Below are 20,780 nucleotides of genomic sequence, written 5' to 3' on the forward strand. Positions count from 1 at the left end.
TAAGTCACTTAGACTAGGAATAAATGAAGGGAAAGAGGTGGTACCTGCTTACGATAAAATTGACAAAATGGATAGGTTTACTTGCCAGGACAGTATTATTAGTAGAGATTGTTGATGCAGTGAAGATAAAAAAGTTGAATAGACAACGCCGAAGGTATTTTGTGCAGTTGAAAAAAGTTTGCAAGAATAGGAAAACGATCCTGCGAAACAATATTTATGAAATTTAAATCTACGGTAATTGAAGTGGTCAGTTATGGTCCTGAAACTTGGGTGCTTTGAAAGGCAGTGGAAGGTCGATTACGTATTTTCCAGGGGTATTGTCTACGGCTAGTTTCAGGTAACCATTTGACTGACTGCATGTCAAAAAAACAAGCTGTATAAAAAATTTAATTATATAAAATTTTTTGTGACTATAATAAAGTGAAAGTTGAGATGGTTGGGACACACTTTACCAACGAAGGATACCCAAATTGCCAAATATTGGGCTTTCCAGTTGAGACAATAAAAAATCAGGTCATTCCCGAATTGGGTCGGAAGAGGCCATGAAAAAGGACTTAAGAACATTGGAACTTGAAAGGAAGGGCACAATGCTCTCGTAGAACCTCAGTTAAAATGAGACATATCTTTATCAAATAAGAAGAAGGTAGTCATTCTATCCCTTAGATCATTCCTGGTTTGCATTATCTTTTAAACTACCACTACTACCACTAACAACTCAATGTGGCATCAATAAGGCCAACACAGCTACGCACATTCCTCCTCCATCCAAATCTATTCAAACCATCCATCTTTACACTATCCTGAAAAGTTCCAGGTTCCCTTATATCCTTTTTTACGACCTTGTGACAACCCTTTCGAAGACAATCTGCTTTTCCTTTAGCCCTAGATGGCTGGCACCAAAGGACGATCTTTGGTAATCTGTCAGTCTCTCATCCACAGAACATGTTTTGTTCATCACAACCATTCTCTTATTATAGCCCTAGAAATCGGGATAAAACCAAATATTTTATGGAGCTTGATGTTTGAAATAGGGTCAGTCCGACGGGCAGCCAAAAGGACCCGTAAACAATTCCTCTGAAAACATGTAACAAATCCTCCTCCTCCTCCTTTCGGGCAACCCACCTTTCAGAACCATACTTGATTACTACCATTACTGCAGTTTCCAATATTCTAAGATCCTTAGATATGTAATATTCTTTCTTATTACCTTCTAAAGGTAGTGAGAAAAAAGTATAGAACAAGACTGTGGCAAAGTATACTTTTTGGAAACACAAAAAAGGACGCTTGTAGAGGGTAAGGTATTTATTTGATCTCATATAGACTCAAACTTGTGCTCATTTATTGCATCTAACTATGCCTCTGTTGAAGGGGCTACAGTGCTCCCCCCAGAAGAACTAAAAACCTTTTGTCGATAGCTTTTATTAAACAGCAAAACCAGAATAGTCGGAATTGGACCAAGCATCACGAAAGTGGTATAAGATACAAGCCAAAATAAAAATCTATAAGCATTTATACCAATGTCAGAAGGTACGATATAAAAGAAAACACCCCTGTAAAAAACGCAAGTGACAAACAGTGTTACTTGAACCGATAATGCCTTTTGAAGTTCAGGGGCATAGTTGGGTGTCATTTCTTTGGATCGGGTTATGGTTCGGCTTGAAGCTCCTATTGCAAATATTGCAAACAATAAATATGGTACAAAAAGCCCAATCAACATCCAGTTGATTTCAGTTTGTGCTTGCTTTCTTCTATCGAAGAACGATTGGAGCTCACCCGTGCACAATGACCACAACAACTGACCTCGGGAAATAGAAAGACCGCCAACGAAGGGCAGAGTTGTTAGAAAGCCTATAAACATTGAAGTAGCCCTAAATTTTCTTGTTGTCCAAGAACTGCTAATACGAGGAATGTAGATCTTAAAGAGGACAGCTAACTCAAGGCCAAATAAGTGTGTTTGGACTAGAATAAGGCCGATTCGCTCAGTAACCTTATAGAAGACACAAATTGAATCAGGTAGTTCATAAAACCACATTAGCAAAAATGAAGCGCATATGTAAATGGTTACAGAATTTGACAAATATACAAGTGGGACATAAATATATAAAATTTCACTAGTTCTTCGGCAGTCGTTTAATGTTTTAGCTTGAATAAGCGGCAAAAGATTGATAAGCTTATTATTACACTCGCAAAGACACAAATTATAATCCAAAAGTTATACATGGAATAATCCAGGTAAGAATCTCCACGGTTGGAACCACTCCTGGAACCTGAGGATTGTATCTTAGTACGACTTGAGCTCACTATTTTGATACTCGTATGACAAAATAATAGATTTTTGAAGAAAGTGTTTCCAAAACTTTCTAATGTCTAACACCTTTTGGTGTTGAATGAATTTGGAAAAGAAAAATATAACAACAACTTTATTTGGAAGAAGAATAAACTTAATCGTTCTTTTGAAAAACTGAGTTTGCTTTGATCGAGTCAGTGTTATAAATAACGTTAAAATCAAGTCCCCAAGTCAAATTACATATTTTATGTCATTGTTTCATCGATATAATTCCGTAAGGCCACTTGTGTCAGAGGAATAAGGAGATATTATCTGCTTTCAATACGGACGAAGAAATAGTATATAAGCCCTTCCGTATTTAAACTTCATATCTCTAATGGTGTTGCGTTGAAAATTTTGCTAAATAGTATGTTAACGGTCAATTTCTCTATTTAATTTGAATTGATAAATTCAAGAGTCAGTTTTGTATGGAGGCAATTTTTTGCTTCCATTTTTCATTACTACTGAGTCGTTTAACAAACAAATGTAAACTAAACAAAAATGCAGATAAATTTGTGATTATGCTAACGTTGCCTGGGAACAATTAATTTTAATTTCTACAATGAGAAACTGGCCTTTTTTTTTCTTCAGAACTGTTTTAATATGAAAGAATGACGCAAATAGCACATTTATTGCGACTGATTAAACATTAAATCTAAATGCCATTTTACATTCGAGCGGGGGGGGGGGGGGGGTCTTGTTCGCTACAATGACAACTAAATGTAAACTAAACGAAAATGCAGATAAGTTTGTGATTATGCTAACGTTGCCTGGGAACAATTGCTGTTAATTTCAACAATGAAAAGATGACCTTTTTTTCTTCAAAACAGTTTTAATATGAACCAAAGACGCAAATAACACATTTATGGGATAATCAACTCATCAATCTGATTGATGCACTTGGAATGCTAATGTCGTTTTTGTTTTATACTGAAATTATCCAAAATAATATTTGGTAAATATAATCCACATGAAAGTTTTAATGAGCTTGGTTTTGTACCCTCGTTTGTTAAGTTGTTTAAGACTGGGTCGACTGTTTAATCTGGATTATTGTTGTCAATTGTATATATTATAATTTTGTGTATACTTGTCGACTTATTTTCGTGTGTATGTGATAATTATTTTTGTTAATTGTATTAGTCAAGGCGCCAGATTCTGTATCGTGCACCCACCCACGCCGGAAGGTACAAAAATGCTGGGGACGGATCCTAGGGTAGTCGACCATGCTGAAAACGAATATCGTAGGGTGCATGTTCGCCGTTTACGTCGAGAATCCATATTCTTTCTTTCTTTTATTTGTCCTTTTTCTAATAGCCCTATGCTAGGCGTCCAATTACTCATTTAAAAATTCTTATATCACGCAAATATGGTTTAATGGCCGCATTACCTTCACAATTATATCCAGTCGTAAACTACGTAGGCTATAAAGTTCGAAAATTACCATGCGCTAAAAACTATGTTTTTATCGATTTTTATTACGTTTTATGAGTCGGACAAACATTTCAGGGGAGGGGGGTTAAACCCCCTACCCGCCATGGTACGGCCTTGGCTTGTAGGGAAGCGTGAAAGGAGTGCAAACATTAAATAATTTTCGAAGGTGGTGGGTAAAAGTATATTATTTCAAGCCCGTAAAATTTGTATTATTTCCTAGTTTTCCAGGGTATTGTCTAATAATAGCTTAAGGCACCCCTCCGCATACCAACCAATAAGGTGTTTGGAAAACTTGGTTCGATTATACTCTCTAGGGAACATGAAGGAAAGATTAACATGACTAGACATCGTCTTTCGGATGAAGGATTATAGATTGAGAGAAATACTCTTTTTAGCCTTCCGAATGGGGCCAAGCAAAAATCAGGTCGTAGCTAATGGGTAGATGTGATAATAATAAGATTAAGGGAAATTGGAACTTCATGTGAAAAGGTGTATAGTGAAGTTTTGATGAGATTGGAATGGAGCGGAGCGAGCGTAGCTGTGTCAACCTTAGGTCCTTTGGTGCTGAAATGAGTTTAAAGCAGGTATTAAGCTATTAATGCCATGGAGTGGACTCACAAATTGAATCGAAGTTCTGGTCACATAGGCCCATTTCCTCGATAACACCCCCTAAAATACTAAATTAGTTTTGACGAGCTTTATTTTCTGTTATTATGTGAGGCTGTTACCATGGATTTTTTGTTACCATATGAGACCGTTACCATGGATTTTTTGTTACCATATTAGACTGTTACCGTGGATTTTTTGTTACCATATGAGACTGTTACCATGAATTTTTTGTTACCGTATGATACTTTTACTATTGATTATTTGTTACAATTGAGACTGTTACCGTATATTTTACCAAACGTCGAACATTACCTTTCCTAGGGGTGTCTTTCAACTTAACATCAAGTCCACGGAATGTTTACAAACAGTTCTAATCCTGGTCTGACATCTTTTATTGGAAGCCCACTTGTCTCGAAAATATCTAGGGGATCAGCTCTTTCAATTCGGATGAGATAATTCCAAATATACCTAATGCCTTTGATGGTTTCATACCTATTGATATACATAGCATGTTAGTGATGCCTGAACCTGAGCTGCTTTATCTGCCAATTCATTATCTATGATCCCAGAGTGTCCTGGAGCCACGTCAGTATTATTTGATTTCCGTTGAATGCTAGTGTATTTAATGCTTCATAATATTCCGATCAACTTTTTTGCCTTCTGTTAGTATTGCCAAGAGCCTGAAGTCACGCTTGATTATCATTTAAGATATGTGTATATCAACCTATAAAACAGTTCGTGGTAACGATCTCTAAGTAATGAGTAACCCGACTCAAAAGTTACCGAAACTCTAAAAACCGGGATCTTGATACAAATAGATACATCTAAAGAATTGGATTTTTTAGCTGATTTTATAATATGTAAGTTTCGTCAAGTTTAGTCCTACTCATCAGAAGTTACGAGCCTGAGAAAATTAGCCTTATTTTCGAAAAAAGGGGGAAACACCCCTTAAACGTCATAGAGTCTTAATGAAAATCACACCGTCAGATCCAGCGTATGAAAGTATAGGTTTCAAGCTCCTATCTGCAAAAATGTGGAATTTTGTATTTTTACGGATGCGGGTTTATTTGTTGTTTTTTCTCTCAGGTGGGATCATATCGACCCAGTGGTCCTAGAATGTCGCAAGAGGGCTATTTTGAACGGAAATTAAAAGTTCTACTGCTCTTTTTAAGAGACCAAAAAATAGAGGGCAACTAGGCCCCCTCCCATGCTCTTTTTTCCCCAAGTCACCAGATCAAAAATTTTGAGACAGCCATTTTGTTCAACACAGTCGAAAATCCAATAACTATGTCTTTAAGGACAACTAAATCCCCCACAGTCCCCAGGGGAAGGGCTAGAACATATAGACTTGTACATATAGTATTGGTTATTGGGAAGCATAAAGATATTTTCAGGTGGATTTTTTTATGGGGGGGCTGAGGGAGAGGGTTACGTGGGAGGAATTTTTCATGGGGGAAGAGAATTCCCAAGAAGAGGTCGCTGGATTTCCCACCATTATCAAAAAAATATCAGAAATTAAATTCAAAAAAGTAAATTTTTTCAACTGAAAGTAAGGGGCAACATTAAAACTTAAGACGAACAGGAATTATTACGTATATGAGGGGGTTCACCCCCTCGTCAATGCCTTGCTCTTTACGCTAAAGTATTCTTGGCAATTTCAAAAGAGCTATTAATTCTAATTAAACGGCTTTTGAGATTCAGCGGAGCATTCTTAAAGAATTTGAACAAAATTTGCACTTTAGCGTTAAGAGTGAGGTATTGACTTCGGGCGGACTCCCTCACGTTACGTATAGGAGGGAGTTTCTTCTCCTCGGTAGTACCTCGCTCTTTACGCTAAAGTTAGAATTTTTTAAATAATGGCCGATATAAACAGTAATTTGTGTTATTTTTCGGCGAATCTTAGCATTTAATGTTATTTTAAACAGCTTCTTAACTATGATTTTTATGTTATAATAAACCAAAGATATTGTATTTATTCGGTGTGTCGTTGTTATTAAATAAAAAGAAGTTTTTTCCAAGTGAAAGTAAGGAACAACATTAAAAGTTAAAACGAACAAAAATTATTACGTATATGAAAGGATTGCCTCCTTCTCAGTACCTCACTCTTTACTTTAATGTTTGCCTTTTGATCCAATTATTTAAGAATGACTCCTGACACACAAGGACCGTTTAATTAGAATAATAAGCTTTCTACAGATTCACAAACACCTTAGCTTAAAGAGCAAGGTAGTGAGGAAAGGGCAGCTCCCTAATATACGTAATAACAACCAAAAGAAAAATCTGACAAAATTGCGGTTCAAACAGTTCGCGGTAACGAACTGAAAGTAATGAGCGACCCGTCTCAATAGTAACCGAAACTCAAAAAATTTTAGTTTTATTAAATGGATTTTGATACCAATAGACATATTAAAAAGAATAGTATTTTCATGCTGAATCCAAATATTTAAATTTTATTTAGTTTAGTCTTACACATCATAGGTTACGAGCCTGAGAAAGTTTTCCTGATTTTCGAAAAAAGGGGAAACACCCTCTAAGAGTCAAGTGATCTTAGTGCACACCATCATATTCAGCATACCATAGAACCTTATTGTATAGGTTTTAAGCTCATAGCTGCAAAAATACAGAATTTTGTATTATTATATTTTTGCCAGAAGTATCAAGGATGCGTATTTATTTTTTCCCCGGGGTGATCGTATCGATCTAGTGGTTCTAGAATATCGGAAGAGAGATTTTTAAACGGAAATTGAAAGTTCCAGTGTCCTTTTTAAGTGATCACAAAAATTGGAGGGCAACTAGGCCCCCTTTCTCACCACCTTTTCCCAAAATCGTCAGATCAAAATATCGAGATGGCCATTTTCTTCGTCATAGTTGAAAGGCCTAACAACTATGTCCTTTGGCATAAAACTACTCCCCCACTATGCCCCAGGCTTTAAGTTATAAAATTTGCCCATTGTTTATGCATAGTATTTGTTATTGGGATGCATGCATGGATTTTCAGGTTGGGGGACAAATTTTTATTCTGAGGGTTTTCCCACTAGGAATACATCCATTGGGAGGGAAGTTTCGAGGGAGTGAACTTGTCAGGGAAATTATTCCCAGGGAAATTCTCATACACGATTCTCTTCATATGTCTTGCTTTCTCTTTTCCGTCTCAATTTTACGCGCAGAGTCTTAAGAGTAATTGTTCGTGGTAAATTTTCACCAGGATCGAATTGTATAGAGGGTATCTCCATGGTGAGGGGGTTTCTTCGTGTAGGTGGGGTCAGATTTCCTGGCATTATTTAAAAAATGATTTGAAATTAAAGAAAAAAAAACAAGTTTTTTCAACTGAAAATAAGGAGTAACATTAAATCTCAAACGAACAGAAATTATTGCGTATATGAAGGAGTCACTCCTCCTCAACACCTCGCTTTTTACTCCAAAAATTGTGTCCGAATTCTCTAAGAATGACTCCTGAAACACAAGGGGCGTTTAATTAGAAGAATAAGACGCTTTTTGAAATGTACTAAAAACTTTTGAGAATGAAGTTTAAAAACTTCATATACGTAATAATTTATGTTCGTTTTAAGTTTTAAGACGGTATTTTTTAATAAGACGGTTTTTTAAAGTACTAAAAAACTGCAGAGCAATTTTAAAGAGCAAATTGATGTGGAGGGAGTAACAATTTTTATATACGTAATAACTTCTGTTCGTTCTTTACTTTCAGCTGAATTTTTTTTATTTTTTTTATTAAATATTTCTTTTTGCATCCATCTCTTAGTCGCCTGCGTTATTCCAAACATTGCAGCCAGGAAGACCATAGAAATTCCCCTTATGAGCTACCTATGAACTTCTCCTTCAAACGAAGGGTATACTGGTATATCACTATTCCAGTCTCCAATTTTCCTCGAGTTCGTAAACCGTTGGTACAATAGATCATTTCATTATTTTGCTGAAGCAGTCGTGTCTCCTGCTCCACTTTATTTATATCCTTTATGGTTATAGTTGTTAGAAGTAGTAATAGTAGTAATGACTTCGATGTATTACTAGTCTAGCCCTTAAGTTTGAAATGAATACAATTAAAGTCAGTTGTTTATTTAAAAGAATGAGCATTTAGACAAAGTATGACTGTTTTGAAAGTTAAGCGCATAATGTACTGATTTAAACACTTCAGCTTTCGTATTATATCATGTCTATTATAGTATCTGTTATAGCTATTAGCAACAATAACACCTACTAAGTATAAAAACGAGAAAGTTAAATATTTACTGCTTATATAAATTTAAGTTAACATAGCGCAACATAAAAACATGGACTGCGCTTCTTGTGACTGTTCTGCATGACCTAGTTCTAAGTAAGGGCAGCCAGTGCATCTAGTGAACTCGTATAACACGTATGGACTCTCTCTAAACGCAAGAAATGGTGTAGAAACCCTTTGCTGTTGCCGATTTTCTTCAATTTTATTTTACGTAAAGCTTGTGAAATAGCTTAGCAACACAACTGAAGTGACTAGGGAAGCTTTCATGGTCACTCTTGAGGTAAAATATCCGTTCTAAACTTTTATCAAATAAAAGAAACAAACAAGTTTTTTCAACTGAAAGTAAGAAGTAACACTAAAACTTAAAACGAACAGAAATTATTACGGATATGAGGGTCCCCCTTCTCGTCAATACCTCGCTCTTTACACTAAAGTTCGAATTTTGTTCCTTTTCTTAAAGAATGATCGCTGAATCACAAAAGAGCGAGGTATTGACTAAGGGGCGAATCCCCTCATATACGTAATAATTTTCGTTCTGTTTAAGTTTTAATGTTGCTCCTTACTTTCAGTTGAAAAACTTGTTTTATTATTTAATTTCTGATTGTTTTTAAATAATGCTGGTAAATCCGGCGCCCCCTTCATAGAAAGTTCCCTTCACCAAGAAAAATTCCTCCATGATAAGATCCTCCCATGTAACCCCCACGCCTAACCCCCCCACACACATACCAAAAAAGGTTTTGTATACCTCCCAATAACCAATAATATATGTAAACAGTGGGCAAAGTTCATAACTTGCAGCCCCTCCCCCGGGGATTGTTTAGATTAAGTCACCCTCAAAAACATAGTTGTTAGATTTTTTCGACTATGCTGAACAAAATGGCTTTCGATCGTATTACTTTAGGAAAGAATAAGCGTGGAAAGAGGTATAGTTGCCCTTCATTTTTTGTCACTTAAAAAGGACACTAGCACATTTAACTTCCGTTTGAATGAACCCTCTCGAGATAGTTTAGGACTACTGGGTCGATACGATCACCCCCGGGAAAAAAACAAATAAACATGCATCCATGATCTTTCTTCCGGCAAATAATAAAAAATTCCGGGTTCATACACTGAATCTGATGGTATGATTTTCGTTAAGGTACTATAACTTTTAGGAGGTGTTTATCCCTTTTTTCGAAAATAAGGTAAATTTTCTCAGGCTCGTAAATTTTAATCTGTAAGACTAAACTTAATGAAGCTTATATATTAGAAATCAGCATAAAAATGTGATTATATTGATTTATCTATTGGTATTAAAATTCCATTTTTTAAAGTTCCGGCTATTACTGAGCCGGATTGCTCCTTACTAACAGTTCGTTACCACGAACTATTTGATACGCGTCTCACGAATGATTAAGAGTCAGTCAAAGGTAAATAGCTTTCAAGTCACTATGTTTTGCAATAAAAAGTAGAAAAATTGGCGAAAGTTGACCCTTCAGAAACTTCAGAAACCTTTCCAGTGTTTACATTAATTCTTCTATTGCATTATTTTGGATTTTTTATTTTGAAACCAAGAGTATGGTTAAGGTAGGTTAGGTTAGGAAGCGAGAGTAGTCATTGGTTTGGTATTGAACCAGGATTTAGGTTAAGTTGTGTCCTAACTCCCCTTAATATGGATTATTTTGTTGTACTTTGTCCTAAGGAACACGGCAAAGGCTATAGTAAATCATGGAATTGGACGGGAAGGTAAGACTCTCCTAGACTTGGATTATGAAGATGATTTTAGTGCCTTGGATAAAAACGTTAGAAAAATACATGAATTTTTGGAGGTTTTGAGAGTTCAGGTGCAAAAATTTCGAACTTAATGCCAAGAAGATTAAGTCACTTAGACTAGGGATAAATGGACGGAAAGAGGTGGTGCCTGGTGACGAGACAATTGACAAGGTAGATAGGTTTACTTGCCTGGATAATATTATTAGTAGAGATGATTGATGCAGTGAAGATAAAAAAGTTGAATAGACAACGCCGAGGGTATTTTTTACAGTTGAAAAAAGTTTACAAGAATAGGAAAACAATCCTGCGAAACAATATTTATGAAATTTAAATCTACGGTAATGGAAGTGGTCATTTATGGTCCTGAAACTTGGGTGCTCTGAAAGGCAATGGAAGGTCGATTAAGTATTTTCCAGGGGTATTGTGTACGGCTAGTTTCAGGTAACCATTTCACTGACTGCCTGTCAAACAACAAGCTGTATAAAAAATTGAGTTATATCAAATTTTCTGGGACAATAATGAAGTGAAAGTTGCGACGGCTGGGACACACTTTACGGACGAAAGATAACAGATTGCCAAATATTTGGCTTTTTGGCCATCCAGCTGGGGTAAGACAAAATCAGGTCGTTCCCTAATTGGTTGGGAAGAGGCCGTGAAAAAGGATATAAAAGCATTGGAACTTAAAAGAAAGGGTACAATGCCCTCGTAGAATCTCATTTAGAATGAGATCTACGTTCTATGGGCAAAATGAGGTGCTGCAGCAACGTTTGTTCGGCTTTGTCGAGCAAAGTATTGCGAAAGCAACACTTTGGTTTTGTTTCCTCGCTTCGATTAAGCGCTGAAGTTGTTAATCTGTAAGGATCTTAATATAAACAAGTCCCCAACATGTCTTACCACTGAAACTAAATTGGCTTTACCATCAAATACACCGGAAAAAAAATAATAGGTAAACCAACTAGCAAAAGTTCCGAACACCTCATTTCCGAAGATAAGTATGAGCTAACAGCCGACTGTTGCTTAAAACTTCCCTATCTGACTCACACTTGGTAACGGCCTAATTTTGGTTTCAGTGTGTAGCTTACTACTGAAGCTGTCAACCCCTTGAAACTTTCAAACTGGTGCATCTCATGAAGGAATTTTTCTATCAAAAATTGCATGGCATATACTTTGATCAACTCATCAAGAGCTATCGAGCGTCAAAAACAAAATAAATCTACCGGTTTAGTTCAAAAGTTGACTTTTTTGCCGTAAGCCATGTTTCTAACGTTATCACTTAGAAAGGAGCAAAGGATAAACTCTATTTTCTTTAACAATTAGAGAACTTTTAAAGTTTAAGATGCACATCTGATACCATTTCTCTACTGTGATCCCAAGCGCGAAAAACCAAATGATAAACTCAGCTTAAATCACGAACAGAAATGGGTAGAAACAATAGATAACAGCACTTTTGGAACCGTGGGAAATGCCACTTTTTTGTTTCTGTAAAAAAAATTATTTATAACTCAAAGAAGATATATTGGCTGTGGGGCCAGGTAACTGTCGCATATATTTAAAACTTATAGATTTTAGTCCATTTTCAATTTGAACCTGCCTGCCTGCTTGCCTGCTAGAACGGAGCTTTCCACTCGAAAGCAGAAACATGGTTTGATGAAACGATAGCTTGACTGCATAACTTCAGATAGTTCTCTTTGACATAGGCTATAAAACTACACTTCATTTCACATACTATAGGCTCTGGTTCAAGACAAGCAAAAACCATACTTTTTGGCCCCAGGCAAAATTTCTACGGAGCTAGAACTCCGTAAGTTTCTAAAATGCAAAGTCATATTCATCAATCCAGCCTAAGATCCACCCGCTGAAATCGGGGTGCTAGAAAAAAAAAGAAAAAAAAAAACACGACAAAACCAAAGTGTTTTTGTCGCAACACAAGGAGACATATATTTATCAAATAAGAAGAAGGTATTCACTCCATCCCTTAGATCAGTCCTAGCTTACATTATCTTTTAAACTACTACTACTAATAACTCACTGTAGCGTCAAACCGCATAAGGCCAAAACAGCTACGCACATTCCTCCTCCATCCAAATCTATTCAAAACATCCATCTTTACACTATCCTGAAAAGTCCCAGGTTCCCTTAGATCCTTTTTTACGACCTCCTGACAACCCTTTCGAAGACAATCTGCTTTTCCTTTAGTCCTAGATGGCTGGCACCAAAGGACAATCTTTGTAATCTGTCAGTCTCTCATCCACAGAACGTGTTTTGTTCATCACAGCCATTCTCTTATTATAGCCCTAGAAATCGGGATAGAACCATATTTTTTTTATGGAGCTTGATGTTTGAAATAGGGTCAGTCCGACGGGCAACCTAAAGGACCCATAGACAATTCCTCTGGAAAACATCTAACAAATCCTCCTCCTCCTTCGGGCAACCCACTTTTCAGGACTATACTTGATTACTGTTATTACTGCAGTTTCCAATATTCTAAGTTCCGTAGCTCAAATATTCTTTCTTATTACCTTCCAAAGGTAGTGAGAAAAAAATTTAGAACAAGAGTGTGGCAAAGCATACCTTTTGGAAACACAAAAACGGACGCTTGTAGAGGATGTGGTATTTATTTGATCTTATATAAACTCAGACTTGTGATCATTTATTGCATCTAACTATGCCTCTGTTGAAGGGGCTACAGTGCTCCCCCCAGAAGAACTAAAAACCTTTTGTCGATAACCTTTATTAAACAGCAGAATAAGAATAGTCGGAATTGGACCAAGCATCACGAAAGTAGTATAAGATACAAGCCAAAATAAAAATCTATAAGCGTTTATACCAATGTCAGAAGGTACAATATAAAGGAAGAAGGCCCTGTAAAAAACGCAAGTGACAAACAGTGTTACTTGAACTGATAATGCCTTTTGAAGTTCAGGGGCATAGTTGGGTGTCATCGATTTGGATCGAGTTATGGTTCGGCTAGAAGCCCCTATTGCAACTATTGCGAACAATAAGTATGGTACAAAAAGACCAATCAACATCCAGTTGATTTCAGTTTGTGCTTGCTTTCTTCTATCAAAGAAGGATTGGAGCTCACCCGTGCACAAGGACCACAACAACTGACCTCGGGAAATAGAAAGACCCCCAACGAAGGGCAGAGTTGTTAGAAAGCCTATAAACATTGAAGTAGCCCTAAATTTTCTTGTTGTCCAAGAACTGCTAATACGAGGAATGTAGATCTTAAATAGGACAGCTAACTCAAGGCCAAATAAGTGTGTTTGGACTAGAATAAGGCCGATTTGCTCAGTAACCTTATAAAAGACACAAATTAAATCAGGTAGTTCATAAAACCACATTAGCAAAAATGAAGCGCATATGTAAATGGTTACAGAATTTGACAAATATACAAGTGGGACATAAATATATAAAACCTCACTAGTTTTTCGGCAGTCGTTTAATGTTTTAGCTTGAATAAGCGGCAAAAAGATTGATAAGCTTATTATTACACACGCAAAAACACAGATTATAATCCAAATGTTATCCATTACTACACACGGAATAATCAAGGTAAGAATCTCCGCAGTTGGAACCACTCCTGGAACCTGAAGGTTGTATCTTAGTACGACTTGAGCTCACTATTTTGATACTCGTATGAAAAAATAATAGCTTTTTAAAGATAGTCTTTCCAAAACTCCAAAAAGTCTTTCCAAATCTGTCTACCGTTTGACGTTGAATGAATTTTGGAAAAGAAAAATATAACAGTAACTTTATTTGGAAGAAGAATAAACTCAATCGTTCTTTTGAAAAAGTGAGTTTGCTTTGATCGAATCAGTGTTATAAATAACGTTAAAACTAAATCCCCAAAAGTCAAATTACATATTTTATGTCATTGTTTCATCAATATCATTCCGTAAGGCCACTTGTGTCAGAGGAATAAGGAGATATTATCTGCTTTCAATACGGACGAAGAAATAGTATATAAGCCCTTCCGTATTTAAACTTCATATCTCTAATGGTGTTGTGTTGAAAATGTTGCTAAATAATATATTAACGGTCAATTTATCTATTTAATTTGAATTGACAAATTCAAGAGTCAGTTTTGTATGGAGACAATTTTTTGCTTCCCTTTTTCATTACTACTGAGTCGTTTAACAAACAAATGTAAACTAAACAAAAATGCAGTCAAAATTGTGATTATGCTAACGTTGCCTGGGAACAATTAATTTTAATTTCTATAATGAGAAACTGACCTTTTTTCTTCGGAACTGTTTTAATATGAAAGAATGACGCAAATAGCACATTAATTGCGACTGTTTAAACATTAAATGAAATCAAAATGCCATTTTACATTCGAGCGGGGGGGGGGGGTCTTGTTTGCTACAATAACAAATAAATGTAAACTAAACGAAAATGCAGATAAGTTTGTGATTATGCTAAAGTTGCCTGGAAACAATTACTGTAAATGTCATTTTATATTCGAGCGGGGGAGGGGGTCTTGTTTGCCAAATTTCCAAAATCGGAAAAAATATAGAACAACAGGGGAAAAGTCACATGGCAAATTTCAATGGAAAATTTAAATACCATTCCAGCTCCTTCAGCAGAATACAGATATATTAGCTAGTGAAAAAAAAAAGAGCTATGAGCTTATAGTGCACTTATGACGAGGCTGGAAGAGCCAAAAGCTCAAATGGCATATGGCAAAGTTCTAAGAATCAATAGATTTATTTAAAAGAAAAATCAGAGGCTTAGTGCCGGTCGGGATTTAAAATAAGAGGTCTGAGACACGAGGTCCTTCTAAATATCAAAATTCATTAAGATCCAATCACCCACTCGTAAGTTAAAAATACATAATTTTTTCTAATTTTTCCTCTCCCTTCAGTCCCCCAGATGGTCAAATTGAGGGACACGACTTTATCAAGTCAATTTTTGCAGGTCCCTGACACGCCTAAACATTTTCATCGTCCTAGCACGTCCAAAAGCATCAAACTCGCCAAAGCACTGGATCCCCCCTAACTCCCCCAAAGAGAGTGGATCCAGTCCGGTTCCTTCAATGATGTATCTACTACATTTGCTTATTCTACCCACCAATCTTCCTCCTGATCTCTCCACTCTAAGTGTTTTCCAAGATTTCGGTTTTCCCCGCCAACTCCCCCCAATGTCACCAGATCTGGTGGGGATTTAAGACAAGTTTCAGATTTTGCCAAGTCGGGTACACTTTTCAAAAACGAAACTTTGTAGTTAATTTCAATATTTATGAAAGCTAGATACTTGAAATCAAAGTAAGAAATCAAACATATTTGATTTTGTATATCTGCTACCGCGACCGAAATCAGGCTAATGTCGACATTCACTGGTGAATCTCCGAAACTCATTTTTCTCTGCTTGCATTCAATTAGGATTGTGAGTCAGCTTTTTCAGTCTCATGCAAGTTATGATAGTAAAGGGTAAAGTTTGGTTAGATTAGGTTAAATTTGCTAAGAAGTATCAGAAATAAGTTAAAAACCAAAGCTAACCTAACCAAACCTAATCTAACCTAGTCTGTCATCATTAAACCTTTGATTGAATTGAAGAAGTTGACTGGCAACGCTAACTAAATCCAAGGAGAAAAAAAGGAACTTCGGCATTCTTCTGTAAAAGCCGACATTTAAGAATTTCGAACATTCACGGTAACATATCCACCCCACCTCCAACTTATTTATTCTTTTACTATGAGAGGTAGGTCGAACATCGTTAGGGGATTAGCTGGATCTAATGAATGGTAGCTCTTGGTAGTAGCTCTAGAAAGTATTGATAGAAAATTTGCCAGCTTTCTTTTAGATTATGTCAGTCTCAATTGTTCTTCTGTGCATTTGAAAGGAATAAAATTAGAAGAAAAAAGTCATTGATGAAGACTAGTTTTATGCAATGCCGGTAAACTGAACTAATTGGTATAACTATGATCTATTAAAAAAATAAGAAAATTGAGGTTTAAGCCCTAATTCATTTTTCAACCGTTGAAATACAAAAAAGGAAAGCTGTTCAATTTACATTTTAGTAGTGAGGGCATTGTAGATTCTACCGGGGCCCACCCCCTTCGAACCCGACCCCAACCCTTGTTTTAAACTTCTTTAAGATGCAGGTGGTTGTTACGTAATAGGGGGTATTTTCTTCAAGATTCAGATGTTTGTTACGTAATCTTGCGTGACTTGTCAGATCTCAGGGCTTGCTAATCAAGAGGGGAAGCCTACATAATGGTGAGTGTTTACCTATGTTTAGGTTGCACAATCTTGCATGACTTTGGAGATTTCTTGAGGGTGACGTAATCTTGTGCGACTTGTTAGATCTTAAGGTTCTCTAGTTAGTGGGGAAGCCTACATAATAGCGAGTGTTTACCTATGTTAGGGATGATGTAATCTTGCGTGACTTGGTAGATTTCTTGAGGGTGAAGTAATCCCGATCCATCTTCTTCGAATCCTGATCCCGACACTTTTTTAAAACTTCTTCAAGATACAAGTGCTTGTTACGGAATAGTGGGTCCGCTAGTCGAGCGGGTAAGCCTACATAATAGGGAGTGTTTAACTATGCCGAAGATGATGTAATCTTGCGTAACTTAGTAGATTAATTGAGGATGACGTAATCTTGCGTTACTTGTTAGATCTCAAGGTCTGCTAGTCAAGCGGAAAAGCCTATACAATATGTAGTGTTTACCTATGTTGAGGGTAATTTAATCTTGCGTGACTTTGTAGATTTATTGAGGATGACGTAATCCCGATACACCCCCTTCGAATCCCGATCCTGGTGATTTTCAAAACTTCTTCAAGACGCAGGCACCTGTTGCGTAATAGGGTATCCGCTAATCAAGCGGGTAAGCCTATATAAAAGGGAGTGTTTAACTATGTTGATGATGATGTTATCTTGCGTGATTTGGTAGATTTATTGATGATGACGTGATCTTGCATTACTTGTTAGATCTCGAAGTCTTTTAGTCAAGCGGGGAAGCCTACGTAACCTGTGCAAATACTTTACCCCCAACCTCAGCCCCAAATGTGCAAATATTTAGCCCAAACTATGTACAACTATAGAAGTCCAATGTATTCTGTCACCCGTCACTTGTTTTCCCCTGAGCGTAAGCTAATTGTCTTTTAATGAAGATAGATAAAACTGGTTTGTTCTCGAGTGTGTACCACTGTTGCTTGTAATTTTCGCTACTGATTAACTTCTAACGGCACACTTCTTTGTTCTTGCGATCCTATGTCTCCTAACCACACATTTCTCTGTTTCTTATTTTCATTTGGATTCGTTCTGATCCTCATTGTTGCATGTCTTGTAGTCGCATAGTTTTTTCTTCACTTTCGTTTTTAAGTCCTTGTGGTTCTTCCTGCCACTTATCTTTTAACCGCATCTTTCTATATTCTTTAATTTCGTTTTGACTTGTTCTAATTGTTGGCTTCGCTAATATTTTAACTGCATATCTCTTTTATCTTTATTTTTGTTTATCATTGCTTCAGACATTTTTTCAGTTCCTTTTGCCCTGGTGGCTTGGATTGATCATGTCGCTTTTGGTGATCTAGGACTCTAGGTTGTTCATTATCACCCGTCTTGCATTTACATTTCTCAGATGGATCTCTTGACCTTGCCTCATTTGATTGTCCAGTTTGTTCATTTTGAGCTTACGGTTTTGTCCTTTTTTGTTCTTTTTGCAGTCATTTTGTGCTAACGTTAATTTACGTTTGTGTCCCCTAGATATTATGAAATTACTGAAAAAGCCTTTTGAATTTTACATTACCAAATATTGGCACATTAATTTAGATATTTCTAAATTTTTGTTCTGCAAATGCTTCTAAAACAGTTTTAAAATCTAATTTACTTGGGTCTTCACTTTCTGTCAACATGATGTCTAAACTATTGAGTCTATCCTGATTTATTGATGATATTACATAGTTTTTTTTTTTGGTTTTAGCCTTGAAACTGTTCTCTCTCCAGGAGCAATGCTTATGGAATTGTTAAGAACACATCGCAATTTCGAAAACCGGCTGCTCATTTTGATGTCGGGACTAGACTCTTTCAAACACGGGCCCGATTGGGTTCAACTATTTCAATCGCTCTTTTCCCGGCCCTAAATAAAACCAAAACTTTGGCATTCAAAACCGAACAGAAACTAACTAGAAAAAATTCAGAAAAATAAATTTTTCAAAAAAGTATAGAGCAATATTAAACGACGAAAGTAAAACAGTTCAAAATAGGGATGATACCTTTTTATTGACAGTGAAATATAAAATTATTTAACTGGATATTTCGAACATATATACAGTGTTCATCATCAGCAGTAAAACTAAAAGACATGAATAAAAATAAACAAAATTTATACCTGATAAACTAATTACATATAGTTTATTGCTCTTATTTTTTTCAATGCAACAGCCGAGGCAAATCTCCATGACCTTTTCGGTTCCGGTTCATTAGATTTAACTGACGTATTACGTGGACAGAGGTCAAAGCTCTTAGGTGAAGTGATATTTACTTTATTTGACCTCAGTAAATTATCATAAATTGAGTTCAATCCAAATTCACCTGTATCTCTGTTTATGGAATTATTCTTGAATAGATTTTTTTTTAATTTCGATTGTTTCCCTGAAAGTTTGCTTTAAACCTTGGTCCCTAGAAATCAATGAAACATTTTCAAACAAAATAAAATGATTTGGAAAATTAAAGATATGCTCCGAGAGGGCCGACGTGAAATCTTCAGGTTTGGTATTTTGCTTTAAAGACGATGATTTGGAATTATGATTTTGTAGCAATCTCGTTCTTAAATTCTGGTTAGTACGTCCCACATAAGAGCTTCCACAAGTACATGGACTTTTATAAACCCCACTTTGTTGCTCTACGGAATCATTTTATTTTGCAAATATTTTCATTTGTATTTACAACATTAAAAAATTAAAATATGAATTGCAGTGAAATTTAAGTTTCCAAGAGAAAGTGCAATAAACCATCATTCAAATTGCCCAGGCTTTTTTCTTATTTGCGGCTTTTCTGTTTTAGGAAAACCTGAACTCACTGAAGAGCCTACGGATGTGGAGATTACTTTTGGGAAGACTGTTTATTTAAGTTGTAAGGCTGTCGGAGATCCTCTTCCAGATATCGTTTGGCTACATAACAAGTAAGTGGGGAATTTTTACGAAATGAAAAATAGATTTTCTTGCCGTGCATATTCACAAATTCAACAGTATACCTTGGTTGTCTTTTAAAGTCTGTATATTTGATCCTAGTAGTTATTAAATAAAAAAACTAATTTTTTTAGCTGAAAGTAAGGAGCGACATTAAAACTTAAAACGAACAGAAATTACTCCGTATATGAAATGAGTTGTCCCCTCCACAATCCCTCGCTCTTTACGCTAAAGCTTTTAATTGTTTTAAAAAGTAGAATTTTGGCAAAGAGTCAAACTTTAGCGTAAAGAGCGAGGGATTGCGGAGGGGACAACCCATTTCATATACGGAGTAATTTCTGTTCGTTTTAAGTTTTAATGTCGCTCCTTACTTTCAGCTAAAAAAAATTAGTTTTTTTTTATTTAATTTCTGAACGCTTTTGAATTAATGCATGTTTGGTTTTGGCTCTCCGCACATAAATTATTAAAATGAAATTTGTATATTAATTCTTTTTTTGGCTAAATGGCTTTCTCTTAGTTTTGATTAGACGATTTTGAGAAATAAGGGGTGGAGAATTTTTCGGTTACTTAAAAAGGCAACTAGAACTTTTAATTTTTAACGAACGTTTTTATTAGTAAAAAATATACGTAACTTAAGAATTAACTTACGTAACAAACTTAAATAACCTTATATTTTTATTGTGTATACGAGGCGGTTTGTACCCTCGTTAATACCTCGCTCTTTACACTAAATCGTAAGTTTTGTCCCAATTCTTTAAGAATTACCCCTGAATCAGAAAGGCCGTAGAATAAATAGTTGAAATTACTAAAAATACTTTAGCATAAAGAGCAAGGTATTTATCTCCTCCTAAATACCTCGCTATTTATGCTAAAGTACTCTTAGAACCCCTTATATGCGTTATAATCTCTGTTCGTTTTAAGTTTCAATGCTACTTCTTCCTTTCATTTGAAAAAACGTTTTCATGTTTATTTTTCATTGTTTTCTTATAGTAATGCTAGAGAATCCTGCGCCCTTGTCATTGAATTTTTCTTCCCCCATGACAGATTCCTCCAAGGAAAGATCTTCCAACATAGCCCCCTCTCATCAGCCCCACCCCCAAACAAAATAAAATCCCCCTGAAAACGTCTGTACACTTCCCAATAACCATTACTATATGTAAACACTGGTCAAAGTTTGTAACTTGCAGCCCCTCCCCCAGGGATTGTGGGGGAGTAAATCACCCTCAAAGACATAGTTATTATGGTTTTCGAATATGCTGAACAAAATGGCTATCTCAAAATTGTGATCCGT

The 20,780-nt window shown here is 36.0% G+C and overlaps 1 protein-coding gene across 3 annotated transcripts in view; it reads left to right on the forward strand.

Moving 5' to 3' along the window:
* LOC136035020 (peroxidasin-like) overlaps positions 1–20,780 on the forward strand; it is a 326,937-nt gene that overhangs the window by 210,882 nt on the left and 95,275 nt on the right. For all 3 annotated transcript variants that reach the window (XM_065716607.1, XM_065716606.1, XM_065716608.1), the window contains one exon: positions 19,365–19,482. In XM_065716607.1, the coding sequence (XP_065572679.1) occupies positions 19,365–19,482 (118 nt within the window). The remainder of the gene's footprint in view (positions 1–19,364; positions 19,483–20,780) is intronic.

This window comes from Artemia franciscana, chromosome 13 (genome assembly GCF_032884065.1).
Source record: "Artemia franciscana chromosome 13, ASM3288406v1, whole genome shotgun sequence".
Taxonomy (NCBI): Eukaryota; Metazoa; Arthropoda; class Branchiopoda; order Anostraca; family Artemiidae; genus Artemia; species Artemia franciscana.